A 21,133-nucleotide genomic window follows, 5' to 3' on the forward strand; every position below is an offset into this window, starting at 1 on the left:
TTTCTTTGCTCTGTTACATGTGTGTGAAGCTCATGAGAGAGGCAAGGACTTGTGTCAGTTCAGAGACAGAATTAGGGGATCTTTTTATCCAGCTCTCTACTCTAGAGTCTCCCCCATTGTCCAGCTGTCAGGGACCCTTTTCCCAGTCCTCTAGGTAGGAAGTGAGGACTTCTTTCAGAGTTTTAGATTCTCACAATGTCAGGGAGTGTGCATAGCTTGGGTTGCTCACAGGGTGAAGCAAAACAAAGATGAAAATATATCATTGGATTTCTCCCACCCTCTTCAGACCACAAGGGCCCTTGTTTCCAGTTTCTCTGGCAGAGACAGGTTATTTCCTGTGATCTTCGGGTGCCTGTGTCACTACCGTCACTGACACAGTGGTAGTTCAACTTTGCATTGGAACTGGCTTCAGAGTAGGGCTAGGAGAGAAAAAAGGGGCAAAGAGGGCTATTCTCTTCATACTTTGTAGCTCCCAGGAGTCCATTTCTCTAGTCCCCAAACTAGAAGAAGGAGCTTCTCTTGGCTTTTGTTGTTCTTGTGCACAATTCTGTGACCTGACCCACTCCTGAGTCAAAGCCAGGAGATAAAGAAATAAAGAATAAAATCAGGAAATTCACCACCATACTTGTTGTTCTTCACGTTCTGACTTCCCTTCCCAGTATGCCTGCTATTGCTTACTTTCAGAATCCTCAGTTACGTTTTGTTTTTTTTACTATTCTGTCCGTAACTTTCAGTTGTAACCAATGGGAGAGATATGTTGTAATGAACTTACTCTTTTTTGCCTGGTGCTGGAAACTTCATCTTTTCTTATGAGTAGTTATGAAATATTCCAAGTAACAGGTAATGAAAGCCAGAACTGGAATGGATGTGGAATGAAAAGGAGGAGGGAGCTTCACTCTGCCATGTTTAACCAAAAGTCCATTAATCAGTTTAAAAGAGACATGGCCTATTTGAAAGATAAGAACTGTCTGTGACTATCATTTTCATTCAGTGTATCATTTTCCATTATTTATAGCAGCTTTCCCCAGACCCTACAAATATCAATAAAGGGTTTAAATTGTATTTATTTTTTACTACAAAACTACACAATATGGTAAATTCATTTCAAAACTGAGGAGGAGTTTTCTAAAACAGCTTTGATCCTAAATATCTTGATTTTCGCCCTTTGTGATTTGCTCTAAGCTCTAGGCTTATGTCTTCGATGAAATCAAGCAGTTCAAAAGAATTTCATTCTAATCCTGTAACCACAGACAATGATATATTCAACCTGTTGGCCTAGCTCTGAAATCTACCGTGTTTCCCCTAAAATAAGACCTAGCCGAACAATCAGCTCTAATGCGTCTTTTGGAGCAAAAATTAATATAAGACCCGGTCTTATTTTGCTATACTATAAGACCAGGTCTTATGTAGTATAATATAATATAAGACCGGTCTTATATTAATTTTTGCTGCAAAAGACCCATTAGAGCTAATTGGCTAGGTCTTATTTTGAGGGAAACAGGGTATCTGTCATTGCTGGCTACAACTTATCTTAAACATTATGGTATATTTGGGGGAATACATTTCTAAAATATATCTCCATATATCAAGATCTTATTTAATTGTGAAATGGAAAACACAGTAAATGGTTATTAAAGGGGAATGATATTAAAAAAAAGGTCAAATTCAGCTTTTTGTTACATTAGTCTTTATTTGGTATTCTACTCTCTAATAACTGCAATACAATAGATTCTCAACTTTTTAAAAAAGGAACTTGCTTTTTAAACTTTGGAGTGCCTAAAAAGATAAGTATTTCATAAAAAGTAAACCTTGCTCAAACACATCTTTCACGTGTTAGTACTTTCACTGCTTGGACCTGGGCTTTTGAAGTTAAGCTTTCTCAGTTCAAATGCTGTTTCCATCTCAAAATAGTCATGGGCCATGGTAAATTACTTCATTCCTTTAACCTCAGTTTCCTCATTTATAAAACAAGAATAATAGTATTTCCAAGAAAAAGTGATAAGAATTAAATAACCAGTATAAAGCAGTGACATAGTACCTGGCAGACAGTAAATGCTCAGTAAATGTTTGTTGAATAAATGAATTTTTTTGTCCTAACTTTTAACAGCTATCTTATTTACTTTTAAAGCTTATATAGGTCAAATCCTAATCAACAAAGTATAAAATGTATAAAACCTTTACTGTAATAAAACTATATATTTCGTGTTTGGTCAAAACCCAAAGTTATTTATCAAAGTTATATTTTTCATTAAATGAAGAGAGATTGAGGTTTTCACTTCTTTATTTTGCTCTTCTTTATTATCCAATTTAAGGGAGGGATAGTTATCTCCTTTTTTTTAACCTCGTGAATCTAAAAAACTCCATAAGAAAATTCAACACAAACCTCTATCAACTCTACCTCTGTCTGTTTGAAATGTCTAAATATGGCCTATGTCATATAAAGGCCAAAGTGAAATGCCAAGAGAGATTCTTCACTCTACAGATCTTGAGGGGTAGAATTTTAAAAAACCAGTCCTCAGTGAAGCTGGATTCATTGTCAAAAGAGTGATGAATGAATCTACAGTCCTCACAGAATATATAAATGATCTGTAATCATTATATAGAGTATTTTAATTATTTGAAAACACTGAGGTATTTATGACTCTAGAAGCACCTTGGGTAAACCCCTTTTGTAAATCTTTGATGTCAGACATTGAAAAGGCATCTACAAATAAACAAAACCAAAACCAAATGACTACAGCTGCAAAGGCAATCAGTACTAGATATTAAGGAGGGAAACAAAACAAAATAAACCATAAAGATAAATAGATCCATGATTCCAGTCAAGATGGCAGAGTAGGTAAATGCTGTGCTTGCCTCCTCTCAAAACCACATCAAAATTACAACTACAGAACAACCAAGTAGTCTGAAGTCTAGTTGAACACAAGTCCTACAACTAAGGACATACAGAAGAAGCCACCTCGAGACTGAAGGAGGGGCAAAGGCATAGAATGAGCTGATCCCACACCCATGTGTGGCATTAAAAGTTGGGAGGGATATCTCCCAGAGGAGTGAGGGGTCCCATCCCCACACCAATATCCCAGGGAAGAGAAGTCCTCACAACTTCTGGCTGGGAAAACCAGCAGAGATTGTGGCTGAGTGAGATGGAGGGCCGCTACAGTCCTAGGTATTCTTCTTAAAGGGCCCACACATGGACTTACTGAAGGACCCATTTGCTCTGAGCTCCAGTGCTGGGGCAGCAGCTTGAAAGGCACCAGGGACACACGGTGAGGAATGAATTGTCTGGCTTCAGGGTGAGGGCTGGAGGGGCAGCTTTCTCTCAGACAGAAGTGCTGGCAGAAGCCATCGTTTCTTTGTTGAGCCCTCCCACTCCCAGCCTGCAGATGCAGGTGGCCTCCATATCTGAGTCTCCATCAACCTAATACCATTCATCCGGCCCTGGTGATTCACTGAGATCCACCCCATCCAACCTGCAGGCCCACCCAAGATGCTTCCAATGGCTTTTCCATACAAATGGCCTGTCTTGGTTCATGCTGAGGATTTTCCTAAAATCTCTCAAAGCATCACAAAACCCAAACAAGCAACAGCTGGCCTTGACATGCCCCCTACCACTTGCTAAGCAGCCTCAAACCTGGCACTAGTGGCAGCCAGCCTTGGTTTGAGACTTGGCCTCTCCCAGGCACCTCCAAGCCCAGTGTGGGTGGCAGCCATCTGCGGATTGCTTTATGGCTCATGCCAGGGCACAGGTTGCAGCTAAACTTAGCCTGTGGTGGGGCTCTTAACACGAGGCCTTGGGACTGTTATGAATCAAGCCAGAGCACCACCCCTGCCTCCATGGATGACACACCCAAAAGGCAGACTGGGCAGGCACCAGAGCCCTGCTTAAGTGAACCCTGCTCTGTAGGGTCAGCCCCTGCACAACAGCTCCTCCACTGTAGTCACGCCCAGCCCTCACAACCAATCAGCCAGAGGGTCAATCTCTTCCACTGATGTGCAAACAGCAACCAAGACTCAACTACAACAGAAGGGCACACACAACCCACACAAAGGAAATACCTGGAGCACCAGGCTTAGGTGACCAGGAAGACTGTGACCCTGGGGCCCAGCAGATGCCTACTACATAAGGGCACTCTACTAAGACTGTGAGATAGCTTTAGGTAGCACCTCTACCGAATACATAGAAACAAACACGGAGGCAGTCAAAATGAGGAGACAAAGAAACATGTCCCAAGTGAAAGAACAGAACAAAGTTCCAGAAAAAGAACTAAACAAAATGGAGACAAGCAATCTACCAGACACAGAGTTCAAAACAATGGTTATAAGGATGCTCAATGATCTCAGTGAGAACTTTAACAAAGAAAGGAAACATAAAAACAGAGATAAGAAACATGAAAAGGAACCAGTCAGAAATGAAGAATACAATAAATGTAATAAAGAATAAAGAGAATCAATAGATTAGATGAAGCAGAGGCTCGAACCAGCGATTCAGAAGTTAAGGTAGCAGAAAACACCCAACCAGAACAGCAATAAGAGAAAAGAATCCAAAAAAATGAGGATAGTTTAAGGGGCCTCTGGGACAACATCAAGTGTACCAACATTTGCATCATAGGGGTACCAGGAGGAGAAGCGAGAGATAAAGGAATTGAAAACCTATTTGAAGAAATAGTTGCTGAGAAATTCCCAAACCTGGCGAAGGAAAGTCATACAAGCCCAGAAAGCACAGAGAATCCCAAACAAGATGAACCCAAACAGACCCATACCAAGACACATCATAATTAAAATGCCAAAGGTTAAAGACAAATTGAGCATCTTAAAAGCAGCAAGAAAAAAGCAGTTAGTTACCTATAAGGCAGCTCCCATAAGACTGTCAGCTGATTTCTCAACAGAAACTTTGCAGGCCAGAAGGGATTGGCAAGAAATATTCAAAGTGATGAAAAGCAAGTGCCTACAACAAAGATTACTCTATCCAGAAAGGCTGTCATTTAGAATCAAAAGACAGATAAAGAGCTTCCCAGACAAGAAAAAGCTAAAGGAGTTAGCTTTTTCCAAACCAGTATTACAAGGAATCTTAAAGGGACTTCTTTAAGAAAGAGAAAAAAATATTCAAAAATATGAATAACAAAATGCCAATAACTACATATATATCAACAATTACTTTAAGTGTAAATGGATTAAATGCTCCAGTCAAAAGACAGAGTGGCTGAATGGATAAGAAAATGAGACCCTTACATATGCTGCTTAAAAGAGACTCACTTCAGATCTAAAGACACACATAGAGTGAAAATAAAGGGATGAGAAAACATATTTCATGAAAAAAAAAAATCTGGGGTAGCAATATTTACAACAGACAAAATAGATTTTAAAACAAAGGCTATAACAAGAGACAATGAAGGATCCAGTAATTCCACTTCTGGTTATTTATTGAAGAAACCCAAATTACTACTTTGAAGGGACATGTGTATCCACATGTTCATTGTTGCATTATTTATAACAGCCAAGACATGGAGGCAGCCTGGGTATCCATCAATGGATGAATGGATAAAGAAGAGGTGGCACATATGTACAATGGAATATTACTCAGCCATAAAAAAAAGAATGAAATACTGCCATCTGCAACAACACGGATGGATCTAGAGGGCATTGTGCTGAGTAGAGTTAGGTCAGACAGAGAAAGACAGATGCCATATGATTTGGTATAGTACATGATTTCACTTATAGGTGAAATCTAAAGAACAAAATAAACAAATAAAACAGAAACAAACTCAGATACAGAGAACATTTTTGGTTTTATTTTTTATTAGTTTCAGGTGTACAAAACAACATAGTGATTAGACATTTATATACCTCACAAAATGATAACCCCAACAAGTCTATTATCCATCTGACTTTGTATATAGTTAACAATATTGACTATATTCCCTATGCTGTACTTTATATTCCTGTGACTATTTTAATTATAGTTGATATTCAATATTATATTACTTTCAGGTATACAGTGTAGTGGTTAGACATTTATATAATTTATTAAGTGATCCCCTTGAGAAGTCTAGCACCCATCTGACACTACACAGGTTTTATAATATTGACTGTATTCTCCATACTGTACTTTACATGTGCATGATTATTTTGTAACTACCAATTTCTACTTCTTAATTCCTACACCTTTCTCAACCAGGCCCCAACACCCTTCCCATTAGTAACTATCAGTTTGTTCTCTGTATCTACAAGTCTGTTTCTGTTTTATTAGTTCATTTATTTTGCTCTTCAGAGTCCACATATACGGGAAATCATATGATATTTGTCTTTCTGTTTGATTTATTTCACTTAGCATAATACCCTCTAGGTCTATCCATGTTGTCATAAATGGTAAGATTTCATTCTTTTTTATGGCAAAGTAATATTCCACTGTATATATGTACATCTTCTTTATCCAATCATCTATTGATGAGCATTTCAGTTGTTTCCATACCTTGTCTTATTGTAAATACTGCTGCAATGAACATACGGGTGCATATATCTTTTCAAATTAGTGTTTTGGATTTCTTTGGATAAATACCCAAGAGTGGAATAGCTGGGTCATAAGGTAGTTCTATTTTTAATTTTTTGAGGAATCTCTACACTGCCTTCCATAGCGGCTGCACCAATTTGCAATCCCACCAACAGTGTATGAGGGTTCCCTTTTCTTCACAATTTCACCAGCACTTATTGTTTGTTGATTTATTGATGATAGCCATTCTCACAGGTGTGAGGTGATAACTCACTGTGGTTTTAATTTGCATTTCTCTGATGATTAGTGACATTGAACATCTTTTCATGTTCAAAAGGCCATGTGCATGTCCTCTTTGGAGAAATGTCTATTCAGGTCCTCTGCCCATTTATTAATTGGATGGTTTGGGGATTTTTTTTTTTTTTTTTGGTGTTGAGTTGTATGAGTTTTTAAATGAATTTTGGATATTAACCCCTTATTGGATATATCATTGGCAAATATCTTCTCCCATTTAGTAGGATGTCTTTTTGTTTTGTTGATGATTTCCTTTGCTGTGCAAAACCTTTTTAGTTTGATGTAATTTATTTTTTTCTTTTGTTTCCCTTGCCTGAGGAGATATATCAGTAAAAATATTAGTAAGGGTAATTTCTGAGAGTTTACTGCCTATATTTTCCTCTACGAGTTTTATGGGTTTAGGTCTTACATGTAAGTCTTTAATCCATTTTGAGTTTATTCTTGTATGTGGAGTGAGAAGGTGGTCCAGTTTCATTCTTTTGCATGTATCTGTCCAGTTTTCCCAGCACCACTTACTGAATAGACTGTCTTCACCCCAGTGTAAATTCTTGCTTCCTTTGTCATAGATTAAATGACCATATAGGCCTGGGTTTATTTCCGGGATCGCCAAGACCATGCTGTTTTGATTACTACAGCCTTGTATAATTTGATATCAGGCAGCGTGATACCTCCAGCTTTGTTCTTCTTTCTCAGGATTGCCGTGGCTATTTGGGGTCTTTTATGGTTCCACATAAATTTTAGGATTATTTGTTCTAGTCCTGTGAAAAATGCCGTTGGTGTTTTGATAGGGATGGACTGACTCTATAGATTGCTTCAGGTAGCATGGATGTTTTAACTATATTAATTCTTCCTATTCATAAGCACGGTATATGCTTCCATTTATTTGTATCTTGATTTCTCTCTTCAATGTCTGACAATTTTTTGAGTACAGGCCTTTTACATATTTGGTTAAATTTATTCCTAGGTATTTTATTATTTTTTGATGCACTTATACATGGAATTATTTTTTAAATTTCTCTTTCTGATAGTTTATTAGTGTATAAAAATGTAACTGATTTCTGAATATTAATTTTATATATCCTGCTATTTACTAAATGCCTTTATCAGTTCTAATAGTTTTTTAGTGGAATCTTTGGGGTTCTCTATATATAGTATCATGTCCTGCAAATAATTACTGTTCCACTTCTTCCTTTCCAATTTGGATGTCTTTTCTTTTTCTTGTCTGATTCTTGTGCTAGAACTTTCAGTACTATGTTGAATAAAAATGGTGAAAGTGGGCATCCTTGTCTTTTCCTTATCTTAAGGAGCACGCTTTTAGCTTTACACCTTCGAGTATGACAGTAGCTGTGGGCTTGTCATATATGGGCTTTATTAGGTTGAGATATGTTTCCTCTATTTCCACTTTGCTGAGAGTTTTTATCATAAATGGATGTTGGATTTTGTCAAATGCTTTTTTAATACAGAGAACATTTTGATGGTTGCCAGCTAGCAGAGAGGTTGGGGGTGGGGTTAGGGTAAAAGAGGGGAAGGGATTAAGAAGTACAAATTGGAAGTTACAAAATAGTCATGGGGATGTAAAGTACAGCATAAAGAATATAGTCAATAATATCATAATAACTATGTATGGTATCAGATGGGTACTAGATTTATCAGGATGATCACCTCATAAGTTATATAAATGTCTAATCACTATGTTGTACACCTGAAACTAATATAATATTGTATGTCAACTCTGATTGAAAAATAAAACAATTATTGTAAAAAAAGATAAATAGAGCTATTCCCTTCCATTCTTTGTTATACAACTGATTCCATTTCTTTCTTATAGAAATTCATTAGAAACATTTTAATATGCATTCCAAAGGTTGCCTTCAATTTGCTTTCATGTTAACAGTAGAGAGAGCAGTACATGTAGTGTAGAAAAAACAATGAAACTGAAATCAGAATTTGTGAATTTCTGTCAAGTCTGTTACCTCACTGAGCCTCAGTTTTCTCATCAGCAAAATGGCAATGAAAATGTTTACCCTACAAAGTTGTGATTATGAAATATGGTAAATTAAATGAAAACGACTAGGGCAATGCCATCAAATAGAAATATAGGGTGAACCACAAATGTGAGCCATATACGTAATTTTAAATAAAAAAATAAGCAGGTGAAATTAATTTTAATAATATATTTTATTTAACTCAATATATTTAAAATATTATTTCGACAGGTAAATCAATATAAAATTATTGAGATTCTTTAAACATCTTTTTGTATTACGTCTTTGAAAATCAGTGTTTATTTTACACTCAGCACAGCTCAGTTTGGACTAGCCACATTTCAACTGCTCAATAGCCACAGGCAGATAGATTCCCATATTAGACAGCATTGGCCTAGAACCAAGATAAGGCTTCATATATGTTTATCAGATCCAAATAATATTTCCTATCAGACAAATCCTGTGGGACTTAGGAAAGTTCATTTTAAAATCAACCACATTAAAGAGTTTGTATTTTTACATTTTTGATATAGTATATGATATAATATACAATATGTAATATAATAATTTAAAATACCTATACTAAATAGACCAAGTATTTATCCAAAATAAGAGCTACCAAAATGATTATTTAAGTCACTAATTAAATCATTTATTTTATATTTATGTGGTTATTTTATTTATCAGGATTTGAATTATACATTCAACACAGAATCTAGTAATCTCAAAAAAGAAAATAAAACCTGACATTACTATAAGCATACAAACAATCAAACTGCAACTTAACATTGATTAAACTACACTTTCCAGAAAAGAGGAACAGAAAACAAAATATTTCTCTATCTTACTAATTTTTTACTCATAGGACTTACTATTAGGTGTCAACCATATTCTGTAAATAATAAGATGACACCTATCATGATAATTATATGTGAATATAAGAAAATATAGCATTAAAATGATGTTATACTTACTGCAAAACAATTCTTTGGGGTTTAAACATTAAATATTACTTGTATTACATGATTGAGATTACACTGAACAGTATATAGTAGGCAAACCCTTGTATCTTGAGCTCAAAGAGTAGGGTAGAAAATGTACGGAAAACATTTAACTACAAGGTCTTTTTGAAAATTATCCACAAAGCACAGAGCCTGTGCGTGCACAGAAACATTTATATATTTATTAGTATGCTCTCGTTTTCTATATATGGAAATGCTTCTGCAGTTTATATATTTTTCATCAATTTTTCTCTGGGCTGCCCAATAGTCCAGCACAAGTGCTCAGATAAGATACAAGAGTAAAATGGAAACAGAATATTGGATAGGCAATTGCTACCTCATTTAGAATCTGACAAGGACCATTTAGTTTTCTAATATAACTTTAACATTACAAAGTCTTATAAAATTCTTAAGAACCCAAACTCTTCGGACTTTTATTTTTCATTAACTATATATTTAAAAGATGCCATTTCTAGAATATCATCCCTCTCATTCAAACATATTCTCAGAAGAAGGCTCAGTCAGAAGCGACACATACAAAAGAGTGCAGCCAGCTGAATCACTAATTCTGTGTTGTACAGCACCACCTACATCTCCCTCTGCAGACTCCTGACCAAGAACTTCTCACCCAGCCCTGCTCAGGCTTATAGCCCGATGGGTTCACACTACAAAGTGGTCTAACTGCAGAAGACAGGGTTTAAATAGTTACAACATCATATTCACTTAAAGGTTCCCAAATAGGCAGCTATTCCCTCAATTAGAAATGCATTTCCCACGCTAGCCAATGCCAATCGCTAGAACCACTGATACCAAACAAACACAAAGACATACACTGTACAATTTTAAATACTTGGCCAAACTGCACAAATAAAACTACCCAATGCAGTAAGAAAGACTCACATCTGGCATTTCTGTAGAGAAGGAAAGGGTCCTGGAGCTGGAAATCCAGGTCTTTAGTAATGGGTTCTGTCCTATTCTCCATGCTCAGCCTATTCATAATGGTGAATCCATGCTTTGGAGATGCAGACCTAAGAGTCACAAGGGTTGGGAGGATATCAAAAGACAAGTTGTTCAGTATAGTACACTTTTCGTATAACTACATTCCTACAGGTCTTCAACCTTTTCATATATATATACAACTTTGTGTAAGCGGACTGCACACACACAAAGCAATGATTTTTCACTATTGGTTAATACCATTAACGTATTATGCAACACATGCAGCATGTCTGCATTACTGATCCTTTGGTAAAATCAAGCCCTACTTATTTTACTATGTGTATAAATATCTTGTTTCCCTATCTAGATTGTAAATTCCTTTAAGGCAGAGATAGTAACTACTATTTTAAAAATTACATTTAAAGAATCTTTTTTTTTCATATTTTTATTTTTATTTTTTTTAAATTAAAGTTTATTGGGATGGCGATTATTAGTAAATTTACATAGGTATCACGTGTACAATTCTGTAATACATCATCTATACATCACATTGTGTGTTCTCCACCCAGAGTCAGTTCTCCTTCCATCACCATGTATTTGATCCCGTTTACCCTCATCTACCACCCCCCTCCCTAAAGAATCTTGATAATACAGTGTGTACATCACAATAAAGAAATTTTTCATAGAAAATGTTGGTGTTGGTCTGAAATTGAAAACTGCATTAATTTTTTTTAGAGAAATAATGAAACTCTGGTCAATGAACTTGTGAGGAAATACAGTATAATTAAAAGTTTATATAATTAGATGCAAAGAGCAGATATTTTGTTTTCTTTAATACAAAGCAAACAGCTCCACGGATCAACTACTATAAAGTTTTCGTCATAAAAATGTGGCATTAGTGACTCTTTTTCATTTCATTAAATAAACCTTGGTGCCTACTCTCTGTCAGGTAGAAAGAACCCAAAGTATACAGTATGAACTCTACAACAACATATATGTATACCCTGGGGTGAGAGCCATATAGCAATTCAACAATGCAACTTCTGGTAACAAATGAAACACTACGTGCATACACACTGAAAGTGAAAGCAGAATTCACTTACTTACTTTAAACTAGGGCACCGGGGTAATAAACCCACAGAAATGTTATGAACAATAGGAAGAAAAGGTATTCATATCTTAGTTTTATTTCACCTCTAATCATTTGATGCTGATAAGTAAAGTATAGCTACATCACCACTTACAGAATTTCCTTGAGTCCTCCAATTTTAAAATTGATGGACGGCAATCCTTGCCTAATTTATTTGACAAAGAGGTAAAGTAGTGGTAGGCTTTATAATCAAAACCAGAAATAATCATGACAATCATTTCAACTTAAATTCTGAGGAAGAATGAAAATTGACTTCCAACAATCTCTGACAGAGAGCCCTTGGAAGTGTCAAGTTTAGAAATGACCAGTGGGTGTCTCTATGAACTTTGTTACAGAAAAGAAGACATGAGAGAAAACAAAGAAGGAAATAATTTTTAAATTCGGATCACATGTTTTTATATAGAATCAGAATTGGACTCCAAGTATTTCATTATCACAACAGGACCCCGCTCTGAAATAGTATGGGTACTATACCATCTCCTAATTTATCAAATGGGCTCAGGGGGTAATGTGCCAATTGCTCTGAAGCAAAATATATCACTGGCAGCTCCATACCTGTACCCAAGACTCCTTTTGATTTTTATGAGCTTTCTGTCATTTTTCTACTGAGGAAAGATCTCAACACACTAGAATCTGGCAGGGGATGGGGCTTGGCCCCTCTGGGGGAAGAAGGGAGGGAGTAGAAAGGGCTCCTATTCTTGAGGGGTTAGATATGGGGAAGACAGAGAGAAACAGGGAAGGATCTGTTTCCCAATTCAATGGTTTGTTTAACTGACAGCTCCATTAGGAACTCAAAGTAAATTAAGAAGTCTCTGAAAATACAAACCTATATTTGGTTTGGGTACAAGAGAAAACACTTGTATAATCTGTTACTCGTATGTACTCAAAATAATGATGATGATAATAATAATAATAACCCTACTAAAAAATCCCTAAAAAGTTATTAATGCATATTAAATATTATCTTTCCTTTCACTTCTCAAAAGAATAATACTGTTATGGGAACGAATGAGAATGCGCATATCATGTGCGTGGTGCACTGTAAAGTTCAATTGTTTGGTTTTCACACTTCGGAATTCTCAAGAGTAGTCTATACTGAATAAACTCACTCGGTGGTGTGTTCTGATGCTTTTGGAATGTTTGGAATATAATGTAAACTAATACAGCCAGTGACTCTTGGGCACTCCCACCGCGCTTCTGAAACTGAATAAACTGCCCTCCTCCTAACATACTCCAAAGCCCTCCCTCGTCCTTTCTTTCCACTCCCACTTCCTCTTCCACGCACAGACTAGCGCTTTGCCTGCACCGTTCTTGTTCTTGCTGTGCCCGCATCTGGCCTCTGCACTCTTTTAGCTCTGCTTTTACCGTCATGGCCGACTCATCTCTGTACCTGCTGGCTCTAAAACTAGCCATTAATTTTCCTCAGCTTCCTCTTTATACTCTCTCCTTCTGAGAACATGTTTTTCTCTCACGGTTTCAATGACCAAATTCAGGCAGATGACTCCAAACTGTATCTCCAGCCTTGACCTTATCGCGAGTGGCTGGATGTCTCTATTTGAATGTCCTGCTATTAGTCCAAAACCATTATTTCAAAATAAAACTAAAATTTGTCCTCAAACCAGATTCCTGACCTCCTATTTTTCCAGTCCATCAATGATTATGTCATTCTCTGAGACTTCCACTTCAAAATCTTAACGTTATTTTAAAATTTCACCATCCCCTCTATATATAGTCTTTCAATAAATCCTTTCCATTACAACTTCTGTCACTCTGGTCCATACTTTCAGCTCATATCTACTCCACTGCAGTCATCTTTTCAATGTCTTTCCCTAACTCGTTTCTTCCAGAACCAATGCACCCTCACAACGCTGATACAGACTTTCCCGACACATTTTGCTGTCATTCTGTTACTCCTGTTTGCAAACCTTCAGTGACTCCATACTGCTAAGAAAATAAATTTCGAAATCCTTATTCTAACATTCTAAGCCAGCCAAACTGCTTTACCCTCACTGTCAACTTCTAATTAATATAAGCCAGGATAAGCTCTCTGCACCAGTCATTTTTATGACTGTCCCTTTATCACAATAGGTTCCATGCCTCTACTGGAGACTGCCTCCCACAACCTAGGTAGCCAATGTCTTGCTTATAACCCATCAGCTGGCACTTAGGATAGCCTGTCTGCATTGTGGTTCATCTTTAAATATGAGTGTACGTGTAAAAAATATACACTTGTGTGTGTGTGTGTGTGTATTTTCTGTCTCCCCAGTGAAATGTAAGCCCTGGAAGGGTTTGTACTAGGCCTCTGTATTTATCTTTGTACCGCATTGAGAGTGATGGAGTTTAGCCATGACATTTTATGTGAATAAAAAGTTCAGCTATTAAGACAATATATGTATGTCTCTGTGTACATGTGTGATATTAAGAATATCTGATAAATTACTAACATGAGCTGATTATTAAATTTATCAATAATTAATTTAAAGCATTTTTTAAACCTATCCTGAAATGTACTCTATTAACTAGACAATGGAGGACTCAAAGACCTCTTTAATTTTGGATTATGCTTCTTTAAAAAGGGAAGGGCAGGGGGAGGGAGACACATCAATAAAACTCTTTTCTAAATATCGATTAAATAATCCAATATTCTTAATAGTGTGCTTCTAGCTTGTTGCCAATGCACTATATTCAAGAATGAGGTATCATTCATTTGAATTAGAGTATTTAATGCTACTTTTAAAAGAACACAGAGATTCATCTATATTGAAGTTTAAATTATATTCTGAAATTAGTATGCCTCACACTATCCCAGGTGGCATTATTCAGTATTCCGTTCCTTATGTCAACTAAAAACTTAAAATTAAGATTCAGTTCTTTTACTTCTCTTTGAAATAAAACTACAATTAAGAATGACGGTCAGTTTCTTTATAAAACTAAAAGACTCGTACCTTGTGTAAACAAATAAGGTTCCTTCCACATCAGTCTTCTCCTAAAAAATAAAAACAAAACACACAGCAAAATACGTATATTTTCATCAACAGTAAACATTCACAGAGGTTAGAGAACAGAAACTTCTTACGGAACAGGAATTCTACCCAGTTTCCAGCAGGGCCAAATTTAAGCACCATCTAATCTAAGAGGGGTTATTCTTAGAGAAAGGAGAAAAGCAGTTTCTCTACTAGACTGTGGCTCTGCTGATTAAGCAGCAGGAAACAGTCACTCTCCTTTTGTCATTTATAAAGTAAGCTATCATTATCTCTCCTTACCAAACACAGGGATAGCAACACACCTTTGCCTAAAACAGTAAGAAAATAACTGTGATCCATGGATTTCATTAGAAAGAAGAGATTGTAGTAAGTGTGCTGCCGTTTCCTCTACCCTCCGAACTGGGTATATGGCAAGCTGCAGAATCACTGATGTCTGCATCTCATTACCCTGCTCTTTATTTTCTGGGTTCATTTTCTCTTGCTACATCCTGTCACCCAAGAGAGGAGATGATGTGCCAATAACTCTGACTACTACATAGAAGACAGCAATGAGGCTGGAGTTTTCAGACAATTAATCACCTACTGGGTGTGGAATATTTAGAGTCAAGTTCTGATTTTTGAAATCAAGTTAGAAACATTACTGAGCTAGGACTCAAAAAATTTGCCTGAAAGAAACTGGGAGAAGTGGTAAAGTATAGTTTTAGTTCACTTGAAAAGGCTCTTTTCCACTTCAACAAAGGCAGGACCAGGCCCTGATAAGAATGTTCATCAATACATTGCATTTGAAAAAAAAATTTAAATACCCATTTGTTTGGTTAACTAGTAATCAGACTACCATAAGTCAGAATTTTAAAATGTACGTTTGCTATTTACATGGTTTAATGTCAGCATTCTATTGAATCTCACAGTATTTTACTGTTAATACCCGTTACCAAAATCGTTCAATGTTTACTTGGCAATTTTGGTGAAAACCCACTCTTTAAGAACAAAGGCATAATATCAAAATGATAGCTTTTAAAAGGCACACACACACACAAAATTGGAAGCGTGACGCTTTTGTAAGCTCAATGTTAGCAGTCATCTTGATCACTGCGGCTCAGCGGGTCTCACAGTTCACTGGGTCCCCTTGGCAGCAGAGGCATCACTGGGAACTTGTAAGAAATGCAAATGCTGGGCCCATCCCCAGCCCTACTGGAGTCAGAAACTCCGCTCAGCAATCTCGGGTTTTATTAAGCTATCCAGGTGAGTCTGATGTATGCACGGCCTTAGTTCAATAACATATTCTCCACCCATAGAACTATATTAGGAATCACGAAAACAAAATCCACAATGGCCAAAATTATGTCAAACATCACAAAACACTGTGTTTTAAGAGCAAATAGCTATTAGGAGTAAATTACTTAGTAACAAGATTTTTAATCCTCATTATAGAATATTATGAAATGAATTCTATACAATTAGAAATAATTTATAAGTTAAAACAATTTTAGCCAGGCTTTTCTTTAATATATAAACATTAATAAGAAAGCTAAGGAGTTCATTCTTAAACTGGATTTACTATGAAATTTGTATAAATCACTCCAACGTACTGTGAAAAGTATACTTATTTCTCAAATGGGGCCCATTTGCCACTGTGCTTTGAAAAATACCAAGTCAAAATGAAAAAAATTACACAGAAACATTATTATTTCTTTTTTTTGGGTAAACAAATGTGGTTAATTGCTACCCGTTGAGAAATGTATATCCTGAGCAAACTTGAAGCTCTAAGAATACTTAAACTCAAACCACCACAATATTAATCATTGAGAAAATGGCTACTACAGTACAAGAAATGCTACCTGAACAGTCTAAGTATTTGTGGGTGTCCCTAAAGTTTAATTAGTACTGTTGACAAGTATTTACCAGCCCACAATGCCTTTAAGAATAAATTTCTAAAAATTAAATATTTAGTATTATTTATTAGTCAGGAGACTGAAGCCGAGATATAGGTGATGGAACTCGGGCTTTGAACCTATAGGCATTGTCAGTCTCTTGCTACAAGGTCAAAACACTTTCCGGTCTAGAATATTTGACCTTGGACTGTTTCATCTTAGAGACCCAAATCGGGATATTTACATGCATCTACACAAATAAAGCCAAACGTTTTGACTTGTTTCCTTTCTTAATGAAATAGTAATGGAAATTACCTTTTAAGAAAAAAGGCTTTAATACCCAATTTTAGTTTTGAAAAATCCAGAATCAGAAATGTAAAAAGTACGCTTCTGAAATTACTAATTCACAACAAGCAATTCTTAAAACTGAGATTTACATATAGCATCACACACAAAAAGCATGAGTTTGTTCACAGAAAGGAAATGTGTTTCAGTGATTATAATATTGGACCTGTAGTGGGGTTCTCGCCAGGTCATATTGGGCTAAACAGTTTATTATTCTATGTCTCAATTTCTCCACTGAAGAGAGATAACCAGCCTACACCACTCAGGATCTTTTAACAAGAAAAAACATATTTTTCATCAAAGGCTCTATGACACCTGGATAAAAGGGGCTTTGGAAGTGTAAACTCTGGTCTATTATGGCTAAAACATCTCAAATTCCTGCATTATCCTAGGTAACCAGACTTTTAATTTATTCCTTTCTGGACAAAGCCCAGGGTTGGGAGTATGTGAAATAGTTAAAACACGACTTTATTAGATCCTGCTTCAGGCCTCCAAGCAGCAAGGAAGACTTTTATGTTAAAGTATTAGTTCGCAGTTCTGGGGAATTTTAGCTTAAAATTGAAAAGCTCAATTTAATGATCTAATAGTATACTCTATTAAAAATAATCCAACAAGTGCTGAAAAATTAAGCAGTTCAAAATTTAAAATAAGTAGAATATAAAAGTGCTAATTTGCAAATTATTGGGACTCAGCACAATGTTTGAAACATTTAAAACAACTCAATGCAATATTACTCTTTATTCTAAATGATGAAAAAGTCGGTCTCCATCTACCCTGTAAATCCGTCTCAGCCATGTATGTAGCATTCGAGTCACCTAGGAAGCTTTCAGCAAACAGCAAATGCTTGAGCCTCATAGCCAGAGATTTTGACACACAGAACTCAGAAAATCACTAGCTAGAAACAACAGAACACTGGTTACTGAGTCAGTTTCTCGAGCTCAGCACTTTTGTAGGACATTTAGCAGCATCTCTGGCCTCTACCCTCTAGATGTCCGTAACACAATACACTCCCTCAGGGCAACAACCAACAATTTTCTCCAGACACTGTCAAATGTTGCTTGGAGGCAAAATCAATGCCAGTTAAGAACTACTGCTCTAAGGGCTGAGCGGTAAAAATAACACCAGGGGGATATTCTTTGACACACAGGTATTTTGGGGAAGTGGTCTTTCCTGGTAGTGGGAAGTAGGTCCAGCTCTAAAATATTCCAACCCGTCATGACATAACCTTTCTTAAAGCAGCTCATTTTCTGTCCACTCTTCCTTCCTAATTTCTCCTGCTCTGAATGCATGTCATTCTCCATCTATTTTCAGTGTAATAATAACTCCTTTCCTGTACACCCTACCTGCCTTCTTGCATTCGCTTTCTCCTTCATTCTCAAGAATGTTCTTTATTAGGTTTACATTCAAAAGGCTCCCATCCAGAAGGCCTGAGTGATGGCATATGGAGACAATGGTGACAATTTGTTTACCCCCAGCAACTAAACTAGGTCTGCAGCTAAACTGGGTCTCTCTTTTTTTTCTGGCTAGCACACAGCCTTGAAGATTACTTTGAAAAGAATGACCTTTTACTGAATGAATTATGCCCTGTCTGAAGCAAGTCCAGGAAGCAGGAAAACATGATCCTGTAAAAAATGCATTGTGACACTTCTGCCATTTCATGAGGCTTTAGACGGGCTTCACTGGGTCTCTAATAAACCTCTGTAACTATTTTAACAGGTATCTATCTCACAGATCCTGTCAAAAGCCTATAAGAAACAATCAGTATTCAAGAGGAATGCTTTCTTCTACATGTTAATTTCTCAGGATTCTCCAGACTCTAATCCTAGTGTCAAGTCAGCTTATAGAACTATACATCCCACATCCTACTCTCTACTACAGAACTACCTTGACAGAATTATGACATTATGCCTTTGGCATTTTTTTTTACAGAGGAGTGTGATAGTCATATGGAGAGTATCTTTGCATTTTTGTAGGTTGCCATTGATGAAATTGTGCACCATGCTGTTCAATGTCCTTTATATGAAGACCCAGGCAGCAAATTTCCTCTGAAAACTAAGGAGAAATAACCTCTCTCCTGACCAAGTGGTATACTTCCTGCTACAGAAGAATGAAGATTAAAGAGCTCTCCCTGTTTTCTTTTCTTGCTCGGCTACTAGCAGAGCAGCCCTAAATTCCTTGCCCCATTTCAGTAACTTTCCTCAGTTGAGAATTTAGGGCAAAACCGTTCTCTTCTCTCCTATGTTAGGACTTACCTTTTAATTTTTGTTAGTGATTTTCAGGTGAATAATTAGGCTATATAAATGAATGTGAGTGTTTAAAAATATATGAGTTTGTTCAATATGGATGTTTTTCTTGCTTAAATTTTGGTATTTGTTACTGTCTTGGAGAATACATTTAAAAAAATCATCTGAAATCAGTCTGTTCATCCAGGCTCTGTGCTTTATGCCATTTTGCAACTTATTTAAAAGTAATGGATGGACAGTGATATAATTGAAGGATTAGCATTATTTGGACAAGAATCACTAGGAGGAAAAGAAAAAATTCCATCTCTCTACATTCCAGTTGGGTGGGTTAGAAAATCACACGCAATAATTCCTGCGACAGGATTCAAGTGTTAGCTCCTACCCCGCTTCTAATTCTGAGAAAAACCGAATACCGTTCCATTGCTATTTATTAGGGTTCTGCTTTGAGAACAGCATTAAAATAATTAGGCTCCCAAATGGACTCAAATATCTACCTCACGTTTGGTCTTGGTGGGCTGTGTGTAATAATCTTTCCAAGAGTCAGCCTCCATTTAAGTGTTAGACCCAGCCCCATTTTGTCTTTTATTTCCCGACGTTTGCTTCTTTCTTGGTGTATTATTCCCTGACTTCGCAACTTCGGCTTTCTCCCCTTCTGCCAAGGTCTGATTTCTCTTTGTCCCATCTGGGACTGAAGTTCCAGAACCAGAACTCTCCTCTTTCACGTGTCCCCTCTCCTTGCCTCTACAGCCCGTTTTCCGCTAACAGAACCCCGCTTCGCTTTCTCCGAGCACATCGGTCTTCCGGCCTCAAGTCCTCCCTCTCCTTCCGTTCTCAGGGTCCCGTCCCCGACCGGTCTGGTCTCCCAACGTGGGCTATCTCCCCGGGTGCAGGTGGTTCCACAGACCGGCCTCCCTCCTCCCAGTCCCCGGGGCCCAGGGGTACAAGCTCCGCAGCTTCGGCCCGGGGCCCGCGATCCACCACCATCTAGCTCCCGGCCTCGCGTCTCCTCCCCGCCGGGGGCTCGAGCCCGGGTCAGACGAACGCGTCCCCACCCCAGCCCTGCCTGCACGGCCCGTCGCGTCCACACGCACCCACTCGTTGGCCCGATGGCCGAAAGTGTACAGAGCCACCTGGCTGGCCACGTCTACGATGCGGTTGATATAGGGGTCGTGGCGCTGCAGGGCCGCCAGGCTGATGTCGCGCCCCTTCCCCACCAGGCCGCCCGCCGCCACGGCCGCCATCTTCCCGCCCTCCCCGACATCAACCCGGGGCCCTCGGAAGCCACTCTAATAGATCGCAGAACGAGCGAGCCGCCTCGCCACCGAGAACACGCGGCGACCACACGTCCGGGGAGGCCTTCCTTCTTCAGCCATCCCCTTCCTTCCGCGACGGACGCAAGACGCAACTAATCGATGGCCACGCTCCCTCCCGCTGACGATCGTTGCCACTGGCAACCGCAAGCCCGGGCCAGAGGTCTGAGTTCCCCCCACTCCGTCCCCAGCTGTTTTCTTCCTGGTGAGCCTTAGAGCTGCACGCGCGATAGGATGTATCTCTTGGATGTGTTTGACGCCTTGGTGTGTCTTTTCTTTTGGCGCTCAGTGATCAAACCTACAATAATAAATAAGCGTCAAGCATTAATAACAGAAGAGAAAGAACTGTGATTTTTGCATGCGCTGACACCCAGTAGTTCTCCAAATGTGATCCTGAAACTCCAGGGGGTCCCTGAGACCCTTTCAAGGGGTCTGCCAGGTCAAAACCATTTTCATGACAACACTAACACTTATTTTACTCTTTTTCTGTGTTGACATTTGCACCAATGGTGCAAAATAGTGGT

The 21,133-nt window shown here is 37.8% G+C and overlaps 1 protein-coding gene across 1 annotated transcript in view; it reads right to left on the reverse strand.

Moving 5' to 3' along the window:
* DCP1B (decapping mRNA 1B) overlaps positions 1-20,561 on the reverse strand; it is a 51,883-nt gene extending 31,322 nt beyond the window's left edge. Inside the window, 3 exon segments of the mRNA XM_033118398.1 lie at positions 10,668-10,795; positions 14,802-14,842; positions 20,391-20,561. Of these exon segments, the coding sequence (XP_032974289.1) occupies positions 10,668-10,795; positions 14,802-14,842; positions 20,391-20,540 (319 nt within the window). The 5' untranslated portion in view covers positions 20,541-20,561.
* Between the last annotated feature and the right edge of the window lie 572 nt (positions 20,562-21,133).

Source organism: Rhinolophus ferrumequinum, chromosome 10, assembly GCF_004115265.2.
Source record: "Rhinolophus ferrumequinum isolate MPI-CBG mRhiFer1 chromosome 10, mRhiFer1_v1.p, whole genome shotgun sequence".
Taxonomy (NCBI): Eukaryota; Metazoa; Chordata; class Mammalia; order Chiroptera; family Rhinolophidae; genus Rhinolophus; species Rhinolophus ferrumequinum.